This window comes from Musca vetustissima, unplaced genomic scaffold (genome assembly GCF_032173495.1).
Source record: "Musca vetustissima isolate MV318-11 ecotype Yass unplaced genomic scaffold, APGP_CSIRO_Mvet_v1 utg12294, whole genome shotgun sequence".
In the NCBI taxonomy this organism is placed as follows: Eukaryota; Metazoa; Arthropoda; class Insecta; order Diptera; family Muscidae; genus Musca; species Musca vetustissima.
Genome location: NW_026888842.1, coordinates 42,837 through 59,474, shown reverse-complemented (window position 1 = coordinate 59,474; position 16,638 = coordinate 42,837). Strand labels below are relative to the sequence as shown.

Genomic DNA, 16,638 nt, shown 5'->3' with positions numbered 1-16,638 from the left:
TTAGTATTTTATATTACAATCCGACCTTGTAATATCCTTAAACAGCCATAAAGTAAAGGCCCGAGATTATAACGTGGATGATACTACATATAACGATTTTATAGTACAGAAAGTTACATTTTTAGCGACTTTTGGTATTGTAGGTACCTGAAATATGGGCCAACAACTAAATTACAACACCTATTACTGTCTTCGCCCAAATATGAGGTTTAATTGGACGAAGACATGAACATTTTCATGGAATTTGGATGAATATAAACAAAAAGCGGATTTTTCAAGACCCTTTGTATGGGAGGTATATCAAATCTTGGTCTGATCTACCCAGTTTTTGGTCCGTTGCTTTATAGGCATAAGTAAATGTAAATTGCCAATTTTCATTGAATTTGGTTGAATATTAAAGATTATATAGCACAAATTAGTAACATTTTCTAGATCCTTTGTATGGGAGGTATATCAAATCTTGGTCTGATCTGCCCAGTTTTTGGTCAGTTGCTTTATAGGCCTAATTAAATGTAAATTGCCAATTTTCATTGAAATTGTTTGAATATTAAAGATTTTATAGGCCAATAAGGGTGATATTCTCAAGACCCATTATATGGGAGGTATACCAAATCTTGGTCCGATCTATCCAAATTTTTGTCAGTTGCTTTTTAGGCCAATAATAAGCACATGTACCAAATTTCATTAACTCACGATAACTCCTTCTATTTTTGGCCGCTGTTTATATGAACTCGCGACATAGTGCGTCGCCCAGATAGAAACACCTTCCGATTTGAAATCATTTAGGATTTTCCGATAATGTGCCTGGGCCTTCCATATAATATTTCACATGATTGGCAACACTGCACATTGAATTTAATTAGAAATTACGCACTTTGACAGTTAATCGAGACATCAGCTGCGCTAAATGGACTACCTATTTATTGTGCCATTGTATTCCGTAACAAAGTTTGACGATGTCGAATATTTCTTCGTCATAATTTTTGTTGACGACTGAAGAGTTTGACAATTTTTTTTATGAAATTAAAAAAAACAATGACCGGACAAGAACAGAATACGTCATTCTAGAATGTATTCAATACATAATGCCATGGGCATAACTATACAAGGTAGTCTCATTTGAAAAATTGATAATGGCAACCCTTCTTAAAATGAAATGCTACGCATGGCGATTGGCAAATTTTCAAACAAAATATTTTTTTCTAAAGATCCACATTGGGCTCGTCTACGTGCCAAATAAAGTTTCATCCCAATTGAATGGAAATTTCCAAATTTCATCCCGTTCGGATCATAAAAGTGCCTTGTAACTTGTTTAACATAATCCATGGACGGAGGGACATATATAAGTCGACTCAAAAAATAATTCTATGTATATTCTAAAAAGTAATTATGGGTAACTGGTCTGGTCTCGTTCCCTTTTGGATTGTTGCAAATACATGTACCACGACATAATTAATGCCTTGTGTCACAGTGCGGTGAAGAATACAAGAAATTACGCACTTTGACAGTTAATCGAGACATCAGCTGAGCTAAATGTGCCAGGGGGTGAATAATTTAGGTTATATATTATCCATGGCACAATGAATAGGTAGTCCATTTAGCGCAGCTGATGTCTTGATTAACTGTCAAAGTGGGTAATTTCTACTTGAATTCGATGTGCAGCGTTGCCAACCATTTGAAATATTGTATGGAAAATTTTGACAGATAATCGAGACAAAAACAAAGGTTTTTGTTTTGATACATCACCTTATTATTTCATCATGTGTATTATCCATGGCATAATTATACAAGGTAGTCTCATGCAGTCATATGTTTCCCTGCCTCTAAAACTTATAAATATATGATGTTACAACCATGGTTTAATTTATTGAAAATATGCCAATCGACATACATACAATTTTATGGAATTTATTTTTCATATTATTTCAAATTGATAGATGAGTTCCAAATTAAAAAGGGTTGCCATCATAAAATTCTCAAATGAGACTACCCCTTCTGTAATAATGTCATGTGTATTATCAAATAATATTAAAAACTTAATTTTCCAATTTATTAACGTTGGTGAATGAAGTTTTTTTAATATTTCAAAGGCTTTGACCAGGTGTTCAAAGAAGAGCAGGTTTTGACTACTAAATCTATAAAATGTCAATATCATAGCGCATACGTCACCTTTATCATGTTCATAAATCCAGTGGATTATATATTGGACGTATACGTCATGGAATTGACATTTGTGGTCTTCAAATGAAAATGAGTTGTAGCGTGTTCTCGGCGGAACGCATATTGTGTGCCCATAATAATGCTTGATGTCTATTCTGAAAGCATATTTTTCAAATTGACGTTCACAACCTTTGTAATAGCCGCAAGCAAAAATAGATATTTGGCAGACCTTATTTTATTAAGATACGAATTCCTTTCAAGAAATTTTGTATAATAAAATCGTTTATCTGCCTATTGTTAGCTGTAAAATTCGAAGATGGAAATATATTTATATGCTAATTTCACGTCGTACAATTGACATTTCATTACCAATTTCTAATTTTAAGGTTGCATCGTGATACTACGTGAACGACGTAAAAGTGCCGTTCCTGGTAATGCTGAACCTCCCGAATATACCACCGAACAGATGGAAGCTGTTAATAGAGTGAACAATAGCAACGATTATTATGAAATTTTAGGCGTTGACAAGACAGCTACGGACGACGAAATTAAGAATGCCTATAAAAAACGGGCTTTACAATTGCATCCCGATAAAAATCGTGCCCCTGGCTCTCTTCCAGCTTTTCAGTTATTGCGCAATGCGGTTGATATTCTAGGAGATCCGGTAAAACGTAAACTATACGATGCACGGAGTAAGCAAGAAGGAGAGGCTACTTCAAATTCCACGGCAAGTTGAACATTAATTTACTAATCTGAACATTAATCGTAATAATTGTCTTTCTTTTCAGAAGCAGTGTCAAGATGAAGAATCAGATAGTCTTATTTCAAACCCTTGGGTGTGGATTGGCGGAACAATTGTTTTCTTATCAGTTGGTTTTCTTTTGAAGCGTTCATTCGAATCGAAACCAGCCGAAGGAGATCGTTCTAACCGGGCTGGAGCACGAAGTAACATGAGAAACGGCACTAATCCACGTAATGCAACAAAAAATAAATTTAAATTTAATGATGAACGTCCCGAATATACCACCGAACAGTTGAAAGCTGTTAATAGAGTGAACAATAGCAACGGTTATTATGAAATTTTAGGCGTTGACAAGACAGCTACGCAAGCCGAAATTAACTATGCCTATAGGAAACTGGCTTTTCAATTGAATCCAGATAAAAATCGTGCCCCTGGCTCTTTTCAAGCTTTTCAGTTATTCCGCAATGCTGGTAATATTCTAAGAGACCCGGTAAAACGTAAACAATACGATGCACGGAAAAGGCAAGAAGAAGAGGCTGCTGGGAATTTCACGGCAAGTTTAACATTAATTTAAGAACCTAAACAATCTAATCTTAATAATCGTCTTTCTTTTCAGAAGCAGAGTCAAGATGAAGAATCAGATAGTCTTATTTCAAACCCATGGGTGTGGATTGGCGGAGCAATTGCTACCTTATCAGTCGGTTATCTATTGAGTTCATTCGAATCGAAACCAGCCGAAGGAGATCGTTCTAACCGGGCTGGAGCACGAAGTAACATGAGAAACGGCACTACTTCACGTAATGCAAGAAAAAAATAAATTTCAATTTCATCTTATTTTATTATATTTGGTAACCCTATGATTATATGCGGCAGGCAGTTAAGTCTATACAAAAAAGTGTACTAATGTTCTGGAGGTCCAAAAATTGTTCTAAGTTCATTAAGAAAACTATTAATTAGACTACTTTTGCATTATATGTATTGTGTTTAATTTTTTAACGTTCAGCCAATTTTTTTATAATTTTGAGTATTTTTATTTATTGATTTTTTTGGGGTTGCCAAAGTCATACATGTTTGTCAATCTATACGGTAAATGGAAAAATGCATTACTATACAATTGGCAACAAAATATAATTACTCGAATTGTACCAGCTTAAAACAAATATCGCTTATAAATGTTAGAAAGTATATACATACAGTGAACAGCAAAAGTCATCGTACCCCCTACAAATCAAAAAATATTCAGTAATTCCTCAAAAAGTAATTCACAAAATTTGAAATATATATTTTTATTTCATGTATTCAATCCTATACTACAACAAATTAAAGTAATATTTAATTTTTTATTAAAACAAAATATAAAATAAAATAGATATAGTGAAAAGTCCATATTTTTGCACAGCATAAGTCTTGGTACCCCTGCAGAAAAATAATGAATTATTTAATATTACTTAATTTTTACAATTAAATTGACTTACCTAATATTTGGTAGGATATCCCTTGAGTTTTAAAACTTCATTCAATCGTTCGGGCATTGAGTATACAAGTTTTTTAGTGTAGTCCGACGATCAGAAGTATTTCTTTGAGTTGGACCTTACTGGAAATTGTATGATTTCGGATTCGTTTATCTAGATGATCCCATAGGTGCTCAATCGTATTTAAATCGGGGCTTTTGGAGGTGTTGTCAGCATGTGTGGTTTATTGTATACGATCCAATTCTTAACGTCAATAGCAGTGTGTTTCAGATCATTGTCCTGTTGGAGGTAATAATTATCACGAATGTTGAGTTTTTCAGCACTTTGATTCAAATTTTGTTTCAAAATATTCATGTAAATTTTTTATTCATTATTTCCTCAATGAATGCCAAATTGCCAACACCAGTTGCTGACATGCATCCCCATACGATTACTCCACCCCCTCCGTGTTCTACTGTTTTCCGAGTATTCTTTGGATTGAGCTCTTCGCCTTTTTCCCGACACACCAAAGAGCGCCGTCCATCCGACCCAAATATGTTAAATTTCGATTCGTCCGAGGAAATAACTTTTTCCCAGAACTCATTTGTCTTGTTTTTATAATCATTTGCAAAATCGACACGCTTCCTTCTGTTTGTTTTGTTAGCAAGTTGTTTTTTGCGGACAGTGCGAGCATTGAATCCACACTTCTTGAGGCACCTACCGTGTCTGCTGAAACTGCTTTGCCAAATGATTCTTTTAAGTCTGCAGCAATTTTAGGAGCGCTGGTAAATGGATTTTTTTAATAATATATTCAATTTTTCATTCTTCTCTGATGTTGAGCTTCCTGGGACGGCCTGATCGCGGTCTTTTGAAAAATTTTTGTGTTTGGTCATAAAACAGCTGATCCAAAAATGGCTGAGTTTGCAAAATCTTACTGCATAAAATTCTTTCAGTAAACTTGTTGTTGTTGAACTGTCAAACTTGCTCTCTCACTTGACCCTCTTTTACTGGATGTTTGGGTAAACAGACATTTGGTAACAATTGTTACCAAATATCGAGTAAACAGACAGAGCTAATATTGTTCTCTCTGTTGTTATGATATCGTAACAAAAGAGGGAAAAGTCATCTGTTGGAAATTGTTTACGTTTCGATTGTCGTATCTTTATCAAAGACATAAAAGTATAAAGATACGACAATTGATACGTAAACAATTTCCAACAGAGGGCTTTTCCTCTGTTGTTACGATATCATAACGACAGAGAGAACAATATTAATCGTTGTAAGTGCTATATCGCAAGCTTATAACATAAAAACATACAGCTGCGGTCAAAAATAATAGCAGCGCAATGCAATAGATCTATATTGTTGTCCTGAAACCACCGTTTTGCTTGTCGGTTGGTATGCTTCGGATCATTGTCCTGTTGAAATGTCAATTTTAAAGGCATTTTATATTCCGCATATGGAAGCATAATATTTTGCAGTATTTCAATATATTGAGTGGCATCCAGAGTATTTTTAATCCAATATATTGGTAGTAACCCGTAGTACAAGAAACATGCCCAAACCATCACATTTGATCCACCATGTTTAACCGTTTTATTTGTATATTGGGGATCATATTCTTTATTTGGTGGGCGCCTTACATACTGTCGGGACCCAGCACCACCATATAAAACAATTTTGGACTCATCAGACCATAGTATGTTTTTCCATTTTTCAAGTGGCCATTCAATGTGTGTTTTTGAAAAACGCATTCGCTATGTGAGGTGTGTTTTTTTTTTTTTAAAGTGGCACCTTTCTCGGACTCCGTGCATACAGACTGCTTTCACGTAATACTCTGCGCGAACAGTTTCTACACTTACAGATGGACAAATACTGTCTCTTATTTCTGTTTCTGTCACTGACGGGTTTTGGTACTAGCGTTTTTATACCCTCCACCATAGTATGGAAGGTTTATTAATTTTGTCATTCCGTTTGTAACACATCGAAATATTCATTTCCGACCCTATATAGTATATATATTCTTGATCAGGGTAAAATTCTAAGATGATCTAGCCATGTCCGTCCGTCTGTTGTAATCACACTATCTTCCGAAGGAATTGAGATAGGGTGTGAAATTTTGCATAGGGTTGTCTTTTGTCTGCAGGCAGGTCAAGTTCGAAGATATGATATATCGGTCCACGTTTAGGCATAGGCATATCTTCATTAAAAATTATAAATATAAGTCCATTTTTTCTGGTAGCCCCCATATAAAGGTACCCCCCAAATGTTGGCATTTTGAGGGTCTTGAGCGCGTTTTTCAACCGAAATCACTGAAATTTCGTATTTTGTAGCCGTATATGGTAACAAATCTCCTTACCAAAAATTATTAATATTCGCCCCCTTTTTGGGGTAGTCCCCATATGACCCCATGTTTTATATTAAAGTGGTTATCTGATTTATTACGCGTTTTGGGTTTGTTCTAACACTATGTTGTAATCATTTCATCTGCGAAGGATATCGAGATAAAAAAAACTAGAACGTACGGTTCGCATTTAGGCTTAACCGTAGCCCCTGTGTGGGAGGTTCCAGAAGGTATGGACCGATATTCCCCAAATTCGGACTTGAACTAAGTTTATCTAGTATATCTATGGTGGAGGGTATCCAAAGTTCGGCCCGGCCGAACTTAACGCTTTTTCACTTGTTTTATCATCCGTCTGGTTTTTCCTGACACTACAGACTTTCTATCCCATAGTTTCGATTTTATCTTTATATATTAATGCGTTCTGATCATTTTGCAGAACAATTCAACAAATTCTGTACTTTTTTGTACGTTTTTCCTTCCGATATTATTTTTTTTTTATTAGACGCCGGGTATCTTCACCACAATGCTTTTCTCGGCCCACTTTCCAAGAAAAAGAAATAGTTTTATTTAAAAAACACAACAAATTGCAAATTTTCTTAATTTTTAATTCGATTGATTAGGAAAATCTGGAGATTTTAATTATTTTTTCTGATGACTTGCTGCTATTTTTTTGACTGCACCAATATGTCGACTGTTTGAAAAATATTGAATGATACAAAAACAAGTGTAACTACTAAACCAAAATTTTTACTGATTTTATTTTGCACTCACATTTTATAACGGTTAATACCGTAATGGAATTATTAATAAGTCCACATTAGGAAAAACAAGCTATAATCATTGAAGATAGGCTGCTCTGCTATTATTTTGACCGCAACTGTATATTTTTTCACGTATTGGCTGGTTTATTCCTAACATGCCTCTGTTATACCTGATTCCCTCTGGATATTTCATTCATTCGCAATCAATACCTCTAAGCGGACGGTCGGCTAATAAAAAAAGTGCAAAAAAGAAAACAAATTAAAATAAATAACGTTTATTTTAATTTGGAGATCTATTATTGAGCCAATTTAATTCTTAGTGGAACTCCATTTCATATTACGTTCAGCAGTAGTAACACAGCGACAGGTATGAACATACACACACATTTAGTTGGCATTCATTATTTCAATAGTTTAGTAACACACGAAACAATTCGAACGAATTACTACCAAACCTTTATTTATGTAAAAAAATGTTTCTTGATTCAAAACAAAAATAAATGACATATTTTTCAAAACCAAGGAGTTTGGTCGTAAGTCACTCGAATTCGTTCGTTTAGAATTTTACAAAAACAGGCTGTATTAATTAATAATCAAACAATATATTACAACAAAACTTAGAACCAGAAACAACATGCCGATAACCAAAGCTGACAGAGTCAAAGCAGAGCGTTTTTTCATTATGGCTCAGGAGGAAATGAGGGACGATGACTTGGAAAAGGCTGAAGAATACCTATTGAAAGCAAATAAATTATGTCCAACGGAATATATCGAAGGTATGTAAAAAAAAATTATAAACAATTATTTGATAAATTCGTACGCTTAAAAGTGCTTAGAGTGGAAGGGAGGGAGCAGAAATGTAAATGGAAATGTTATAAAAATTCAAAACCCTTGACACTAAGCGTCTTGTGGCACCACAGATGGAACAAAAATAAGTGAAAAAGCGTTAAGTTCGGCCGGGCCGAACCTTGGATACCCTCCACCATAGATATACTAAAAGGTACTTGAAATAAAAATGTAGGGAAAATACCACAAAGTGGGCCTATGCCGACATTTCTACAACGCGATTATGTAAACCATAATGTGAATCATGTTCCAGAAAATTTTGATTTTATCCAACCTGTGCCTATCTTATTATTCTTCCAAACTTAGTACAGTTTCGAAGATATGGACTATCGGTCCACTCCCTCTGATATCTTACACACAGGTGCTAGGCCTAAATGAGGGTTATAGTTCATTATCGAACCTTACGTTCTAACTTTATCTCGATATCCTCCGCAGGGTAAATGATTACGACAGACTCTTAGAACCAAACCCAAAACGCGGAACTAATTAGATAACTATTTTAATATAAAAAGGGGGTTATATGGGGACTAACCCAAAAAGGGGCGAATAAAAATAATTTTTGGTAGGGAGATTTGTTACCATATACGACTACAAAATACCAAATTGCAGAGAATTCGGTTTAAAAATACTGAAAATTAGATGGTGCCGTTATATGGGGGCTACCAGAAAAAGTGGACATATACTCATAATTTTCTATGGAGACATTTAGTACCCAATAAGAACCCAACGTACCAAATTTCAGCGAATTCGGTTGAAAAACACGGTCAGGAACCCCAAAATATCGAAAATTGGGGGTACCGTTATATGGGAGCTATGCCTAAACGTGGACCGATATATCCCATCTTCGAACTTGACCTGCCTGCTGCCAAAAGACGACAACCCTATGCAAAATTTCAGCACCCTATCTCAATTCCTTCAGAAGATAGCGTGATTACAACAGACGGACGGACGGACATGGCTAAATCGTCTTAGAATTTTACCCTGATCAAGAATATATATACTTTATAGGGTCGGAAATGAATATTTCGATGAGTTACAAACGGAATGACAAAATTAATATACCCTCCATACTATGGTGGAGGGTATTAACAAATTATTAAAAGAAGTATGTGTGCAAACAAACACACATTAGCAACGAAGCAAATTGTCAAGCACGTCTGTTTATTGGGGAAACCCCCCAACTAAATGTACTAGAACAGGTTGATGAGGGTATGGGTATGTATTTGTAAATGCTAATTAATACAACATAACCACCTCTATTCCGTATGTGTGGAGGATACGACAATTGATACGTAAACAATTTCCAACAGATGGCCTTTCCTCTGTTGTTACGATATCATAATAACAGAGAGAACAATGTTAAGCCTTTTCAGTGCTATATCTTAAGCTTATAAAATGAAAAAAATATATTTTGAGTACAGATCTCTGATTTTATTTACATTTTATACACACATTTTCGCGTATTTGCGTTTTTATTGTTAACATGCCTCTGTTATGCCTGATTCCCCCAAGAAATGTTTTCATAAACTAGGTTGTCAAAATGCAGTTTGTCGACAACGGACGAAACAATTTTTTCGATTTTGTCCTAGTGCTTACAAAATAGAGAAAATGCTGAAAAAATGGCTGAGAACGACTGGAATACTTCCAACAACTCTATAACATTTTTTTCGCAGTATCCGACTTCTCTATACAGGCATTCCCTTTGAAAAAACGTCACAAATGAGAATATGCATGATGCCTACACCGCACACACGTCAAAATCGAACATCATACATGCCAAAAATTTTGAATTTTGCTTCATGCATCGTAGGTGTGACACATACATACAAATTTTCACTAACACCACAAAATGCATGTCATGCATGCATGACCATTTACGGGCCACTTTAAGATTTCTATGTCTTTGTATGTTTATGTGCAATAATAGATGTGCTGCTACTAATTATTTGTTGGCATGACTTGTTAGCATCTTGTGAAAGTCGCTCATTTTTCTGTATGAACTTGAACTACTATTTTTCTGTATGAACTTTCCACAAAGTTAATTCATGTGCGACCCCTAAATTTGGATTATAAGATTATGTCTCAAATAATCTGAGAAATAAATATAATCTTCAAACTGACTGAAAATTTATTTAAAAGCTATAGTTTAAAACCAATTCTCCCATATCTCCGCTTCGAATAAAGTTTTTACCACTTAATTGCATATTTTATGTAAAATATTGTATTATTACTATGTTCTGAATCCATCTTCTCCTTCCTATTTGAACCTCAATAACATTTAATTGTATACATAACATATTTGACCATTCGCTTGTAACCATTTCATGAATATGCCATATTTTTTCATAAGGTGGTCACAAAAAAAGTTAAACTACTCTTAGGACCGCAGGACTCCGCAGCTAATTTTTTTTATTCCTTAAATAACACACTTTTCACCACTCAAATAAAAAAAAATTAGAACTAAACTTTTTTAAACTTTTTTTCTGCTCCACTAATTTCAAAATTTGATGAACTAAGTACTACAAGTGTGGACGACATATGATATCTATATACATACAAACTAAAGCGAATCCTAGTTTTTACATACACAGCAATCAAAATAAACACGTTTATAATAACCGATAATTTGAATATTCAAATATTTGAGCATCAGAAAAACACACCCATTTTTCGAAAATATGGCAAAAACTCAGTTTATAAATAATTATCAGATTTGAACCTTTGTAGAGACAAAACTACTCGACATATCGATATAAAATTTCATATTTATTCTAATTTGAGTGTTTTCTATCAATCCTCATCAAAAAATTTGTCCTCCGTGGTACTTGGTTTTGACCATTTTTGCCGCGGTCGTGACACTGTGCGCCCACTTTCAAGAGGTTTGGAATGTATCGCCCATGTGACATGTTCCGAGAGTTTTTGAATTCCCATACTTTTTTTAAATTCCCATGTTGTGCAAAATGGTGTGCTCAATTTCGAGCGAAAGTGAGGCTCGAAAGCATAGCTGTGTTCAATATGTTACGAAATGTGTTCAATAAAAAACATATGTTACATTGGAATTTGCAATTTGTTTAACAACAAAATTAAGAAACAATATGCCTGCTGGCTTATTAATTGCCCAGGTTTCTACCAGAAAAAGTCTAATGATACTGGAACGTGTTAAAATAAGCATTTATGGATATTTTGAGAGAAGTTGGTCCTTTCATACACAAGGGTACCATTCCCGAAAGCCTGCAGTTAGCAGCTACCTTAAGATTCCTGGCTGTTGGTGGATTTCAGAGGGTAGTGGCGAATGATTTAAAAATAAGTGTTGATCGCACAACAATTTGTAAAATTTTGTGGAGAGTAATGAAAGTCCTGGAAGACAAAGTGTGTGCAAGCTGTGAACAGCTGCAGACCAGGAGGAGCCCTTTTTTATTTTCTTTAATTTTACTATAAAAACTAATGTAAATACTGTATTTTTTAAATAAATATTGTAAAAACACGTTAAATATTCACCCTTATTCCGTATGTCGTCGTCGTTGTCGACGACGTTTCTCTTTCGACATCACTTCGCATCGACATCGACATCACTTCGACACTGATTTGGTATTCTGTAACACTCATGCGACGATGTCGACTATTTATCGATAATATCAATAAAAACAAAAATTTTATTGCATATTTTTGGGCAAAAATGTGTTTGTATCCTTCACCGCACTGTGGCACAGGGCATTATGTCTTGGTAAATGTGTTTGCAACGACCAAAAAGAAACGAGATAGACCCATATTTACTTTTTAGTATATAGTATGTACATAGAATTATTTTTCAGTCGATTTATGCATGTCCCTCCCAAGATCTATTAATAAGGTCACCAAGATAGCAATCGAAATCGGAAATCAGCTGTTTTTTCTGAAGTCTAATGTCAAAAATTTCGACTTTGTTTACGTTTTCATAATGGAAGTCAATTCACAATAATGCATTTTGACAGCAAACTTGAGAAGTATCGATTATCAGCTGGTCTCCCTTGGTGACCTTATTTATAGGCCATGGTCCCTCCATTCATGTATTATTTTAAACAAGTTACATGCCACCATTATGATCCGAACGGGATGAAATTTGGAAAAAATCCATCCAATTGGGATGAAATTTTATTTCTACATAGACGAGTCCTATTGACATTGGTCAAAATCGGTTTAGATTTATATATAGATCCCATATATTTTTCTTTATTTATCCTGTTCTTGTCCGGTCGTTTTTTTAATTTAAAAAAAAAATGTTCAAACGCTTCAGTCGTCAACAAAAACTATGACGAAGAAATCTTCGACATCGTCGTCGTCACACATTGTTACGGAATACCAAAAATGTTTCAATAGTTATCGATAAATGTCGACAACGACATAGGGAATACCAATTTGCAAAAGACGACTCTCTTCGACGTCGTTTCGTGTCGACGACGACATACAGAATAGGGGTGATTACTTCAGCGTTCTTTTTAAACTTGTACGTGCTCAGAAAAACACGTACGATCTCATTTCGTTTTCAATCCACAAGGCTATATGTGCTCGAATTATATTCCCATTATTTTTTTGGGAATTCGGAATGGAGCACACCAAATTTGGGAAAATGTTTCACATTGAAATATGTTTCCATTTTTTTCATACATTTGGCTATGACAGCATTCAGCTTTCAAAATTTAAATGAAAATATCTTCTATCGAAATATATCTAAATGGTTAAGTCTTGAGAGCAATGTTCAGCTTTAGAGAATATATTTTGTTTAATATATTGAAAAAAATGTCAATCGACATATATAAAACTATATATATATATATATATGTATAAAGAATATATGACATTTATAAGCGATATTTTTTTAAGTTGGCACAATTCGAATAATTATAATTTTTTGTATAGTTATGCATTTTCCATTTACCGTATATATGGACAAACATGTATGACTTTGGCACCCCAAAAAAAGAAATAAAAATACACAAATAATAATATAATTATAAAAAAACATTGGTTGAACGTTAAAAAATTAAACATAATACATATAAAACAAAAGTAATGTAATTAGTATTTTTCTTAATGAACTCAGAATAATTTTTGGGATGTCCAGAACATTAGTACAAAATTTTGAATATATAATATTAGGGTTAGCAAATATCCAAATATAAAAAAATAGATTGAAATTTATTTTTTTGTTGCATTACATGAAGTAGTGCCGTTTCTCATGTTACTTCCTGCTCCAGACCGGTTAGAACGATCTCCTTCGGCTGGTTTCGAATCGAATGAACGCGCCAATAGATAACCGACCGATAAGAAAGCAATCGTACCGCCAATCCAAACCCAAGGATTTGAAATAAGACTATTATCTGATTTTTCAACTTGATGCTGCTTCTAAAAAGAAATACATGATTATTAAGATTAATATTCAGATTATTAAATTAATGTTCAACTTGCCGTGAAATTCACAGTAGCTTCGTTTTCTTCTTTCTTTCTCCGTGCCGTGGAATTCACAGTAGCTTCTTCTTCTTCTTTCTTTCTCCGTGCATCGTATAGTTTACGTTTTTCGGGATCGCCTAGAATATCAGCAGCATTGCGCAATAACTGAAAAGCTTGAAGAGAGCCAGGGGCACGATTTTTATCTGTATGCACTTGTAAAGCCAATCTCTTATAGGCATCCTTAATTTCGGCGTCCGTTGCTGTCTTGGTAACGCCTAAAATTTCATAAAAATCATTGCTATTGTTTATTCTATTAACAGCTTCCAAGTCTTCGGTGGTATATTCGGGAGGTTCAGCATTACTAGGAACGACACTTGTACGACGTTCACGTATTATCGCAATGCTACCTGAAAATCAAAGAAAAAAATTGGTAATGAAATGCCAATTGTACGACCTAAAATTAGAATATAAATATACATATTTGCATCTCCGAATTTTACAGCTAACAATAGGCAGATAGAGCAGTCACTAAACGATTTTATTACACAAATTTTCTTGATCTTAATGACCTACGCCCAATATCTATTTTTACTTTACTTTTAATAATAAGTAACATACAACAACTGTTGCATATGCAGTTTTTTTTTCATTTGTGTATTATTAAGTACCCTGCAGTAAATGGTAGTCGACAACACGTCGATGAATTTGCCAACTACCACAAAAACACATCGACTACCCCTCAAACTACCCACCATGATTTTGATCGGCGAATTTTATATGGCGATGGCCGCTTTAGTGATGCCTCACCTTATTAACTACCATTCGTCGATAAATTCATCGGCAACATTCCGAGTGAGATTTCGTCTTTGACAAATCTAATTAAAAAATATATATCTTTCATTTTTTTTAAATTCCAATTTTAAACACTGTTAAGTAAAAAGTGGTCTTATTTCTAAAAAAATACAAAATTAAATATAATGACTTAGTTCACGAAATAATGTAGTTGAAAACTTAACTAATAAATTTGTATGGTTCGAGACACTACTTTAAAAATTAACACTGAGTATTAATATCGATGTAGTCGATGAAAAGTTGCCAGCCACTACTTTGAATACAATAAGTATTTATGGTATTCCCAACAGTAACTGTTTTATCTGTTTGAGAAAATTATAGGCAAACATATATACTGTTCTCATTATCTCTTTATCTATACTCATACTCACTATGCTGAAACGAATAACACTAACAACTTATAATAGAAGCACAAACACAGAGCATTCAACTGTATTCTGTTAACGTACAGAAATTTTGGCGGGAAAAAATGATATGTAGTCTTCAAATATAACTGAGAGCATCCCCATTATAGCAACCTATGAATCTAGCAATTCATGTTGCTTCGGAGCCACAAAAGATTGTTCTTGATAAACATGAATTTTGAATTTCACAACACTTCTTTTAATATTTTTTTTTCTTTTTTGTTCCATCTGTGGTGCCGCAAAACGCTTGGTGTCAACGGTTTTGAATTTCACAACATTTCCATTTAAATTTCTGCACTCTCCCTCCCACCCTCGCACTCTAAGCACTATTAAGCGTACGAAATTATCAAATAATAATTTATAAAATTTTTAACATACCTGTAACATATTCCGTTGGACATAATTCATTGGCTTCTAATAAGTATTCTTCTGCCTTTTCCAAGTCATCGTTCCTCATTGCCTCCTGAGCCATATAGAATAAACGTTCTGCTTTGTCTCTGTCAGCTTCTGTTATCGGCATATTGTTTCTGTTTTTAAGTTTATAGTAATATATTGTTTGATAATTAATTAATTAATTATATATTTGTGTATTACTAAACTATATGTTGAAATAATGAATGCCAATGTAGTGTGTGTGTGTGTATGTTAGCTATGAACAATTTCACAACAGAAATCCTACATCGGTCATACCTGTTGCTTTGTTACTGCTGAACGTAATAAGAAAAGTTGTTCCAATAAGAATTAAGTTTTCTCAATAATAGATCTCCAAAAAATATATATATAGTGTAACTGGTAAAAGTTATTTATTTTAATTTGTTTTTTTTTTTTGTTTTTGCACTTTCTTATTAGCCGGCCGGCCGCTTTGAGTTATTGATTGCGAATGAAAAGAAATGAATTGCATTAACGATATTACCATCTATTGATATCGATAACAACCTAAATAAAAAGCTATTGTTTCCCTGTTGGCGGGGTTTTACATTTATCGGTATCGGGATTGGTGTTGAGAGTTTTTCTATCTCACGGTAAATTGAGAGTTATTATGCGGTGAACACACTAGCATTTTTGAATGGCACTCTTGCCCAAATTTTGTTTGTTTGTTTGATAGTGTGGCCTCACATGTTTGTCATTCATCAGGCAACCACAAAAATATTTATGGTTGTTGGACAGTCAGTAATCGATAAAAAAGTTGACAGTCAAAAATGATAGTGTGTACACCGCTTTAGTGTTGCGCTATTTTTAATTTTGTAACAAGCGTACTTTTTGTTCACAAAAGTTACGAATTGACATAAACGTACCAAAACCAAAATTAGATGTTATTTTTATTATTCGTGAATACATTTACGCTTAAATTATAACATATATTATTTATGCAAAGAACTGGTACAAAATGTTGGCCAATATTTCTCGATAATTATGATTTATTATCATTTGAAGTAGAATTTTAGGTACCTTTTCGTATTTTTTTTGTTTCTACCTGTTGTAATGTTTTCCAACACAATTCACAATTTACCACTGAGAGAGACAAACTCTCAACACCAATCCCGATCCAAATAAATGTAAAACCCCGCTTGTCCTTTTTTGCATTCGATGGCAATGACGTGGTCAAGATCTATTTATAAGGTCACCCAGCTAGCGAAAGTCAGCGATTTTT

At 34.0% G+C, this 16,638-nt stretch overlaps 1 protein-coding gene across 1 annotated transcript; it reads right to left on the bottom strand.

Moving 5' to 3' along the window:
• Positions 1-13,479: 13,479 nt before the first annotated feature.
• Positions 13,480-15,507, bottom strand: LOC133336630 (dnaJ homolog subfamily B member 14-like). Its single transcript, XM_061544912.1, has 3 exons — positions 15,366-15,507; positions 13,750-14,138; positions 13,480-13,686 (listed from the first exon to the last, which is right to left on the bottom strand). The coding sequence occupies exons 1-3, from the start codon at positions 15,505-15,507 to the stop codon at positions 13,480-13,482; spliced, it is 738 nt and encodes a 245-aa protein (XP_061400896.1).
• Between the last annotated feature and the right edge of the window lie 1,131 nt (positions 15,508-16,638).

Bases quoted from the DNA above. Each gene is read 5' to 3' on its own strand.
- LOC133336630 (XM_061544912.1), bottom strand. From the start codon at position 15,507: ATGCCGATAACAGAAGCTGACAGAGACAAAGCAGAACGTTTATTCTAT. The intron at 14,139-15,365 runs GTATGTTAAAAA...TTTGATTTTCAG, and splicing joins TCCAACGGAATATGTTACAG to GTAGCATTGCGATAATACGT. The intron at 13,687-13,749 runs GCAAGTTGAACA...ATTTCTTTTTAG, and splicing joins AAGCTACTGTGAATTTCACG to AAGCAGCATCAAGTTGAAAA.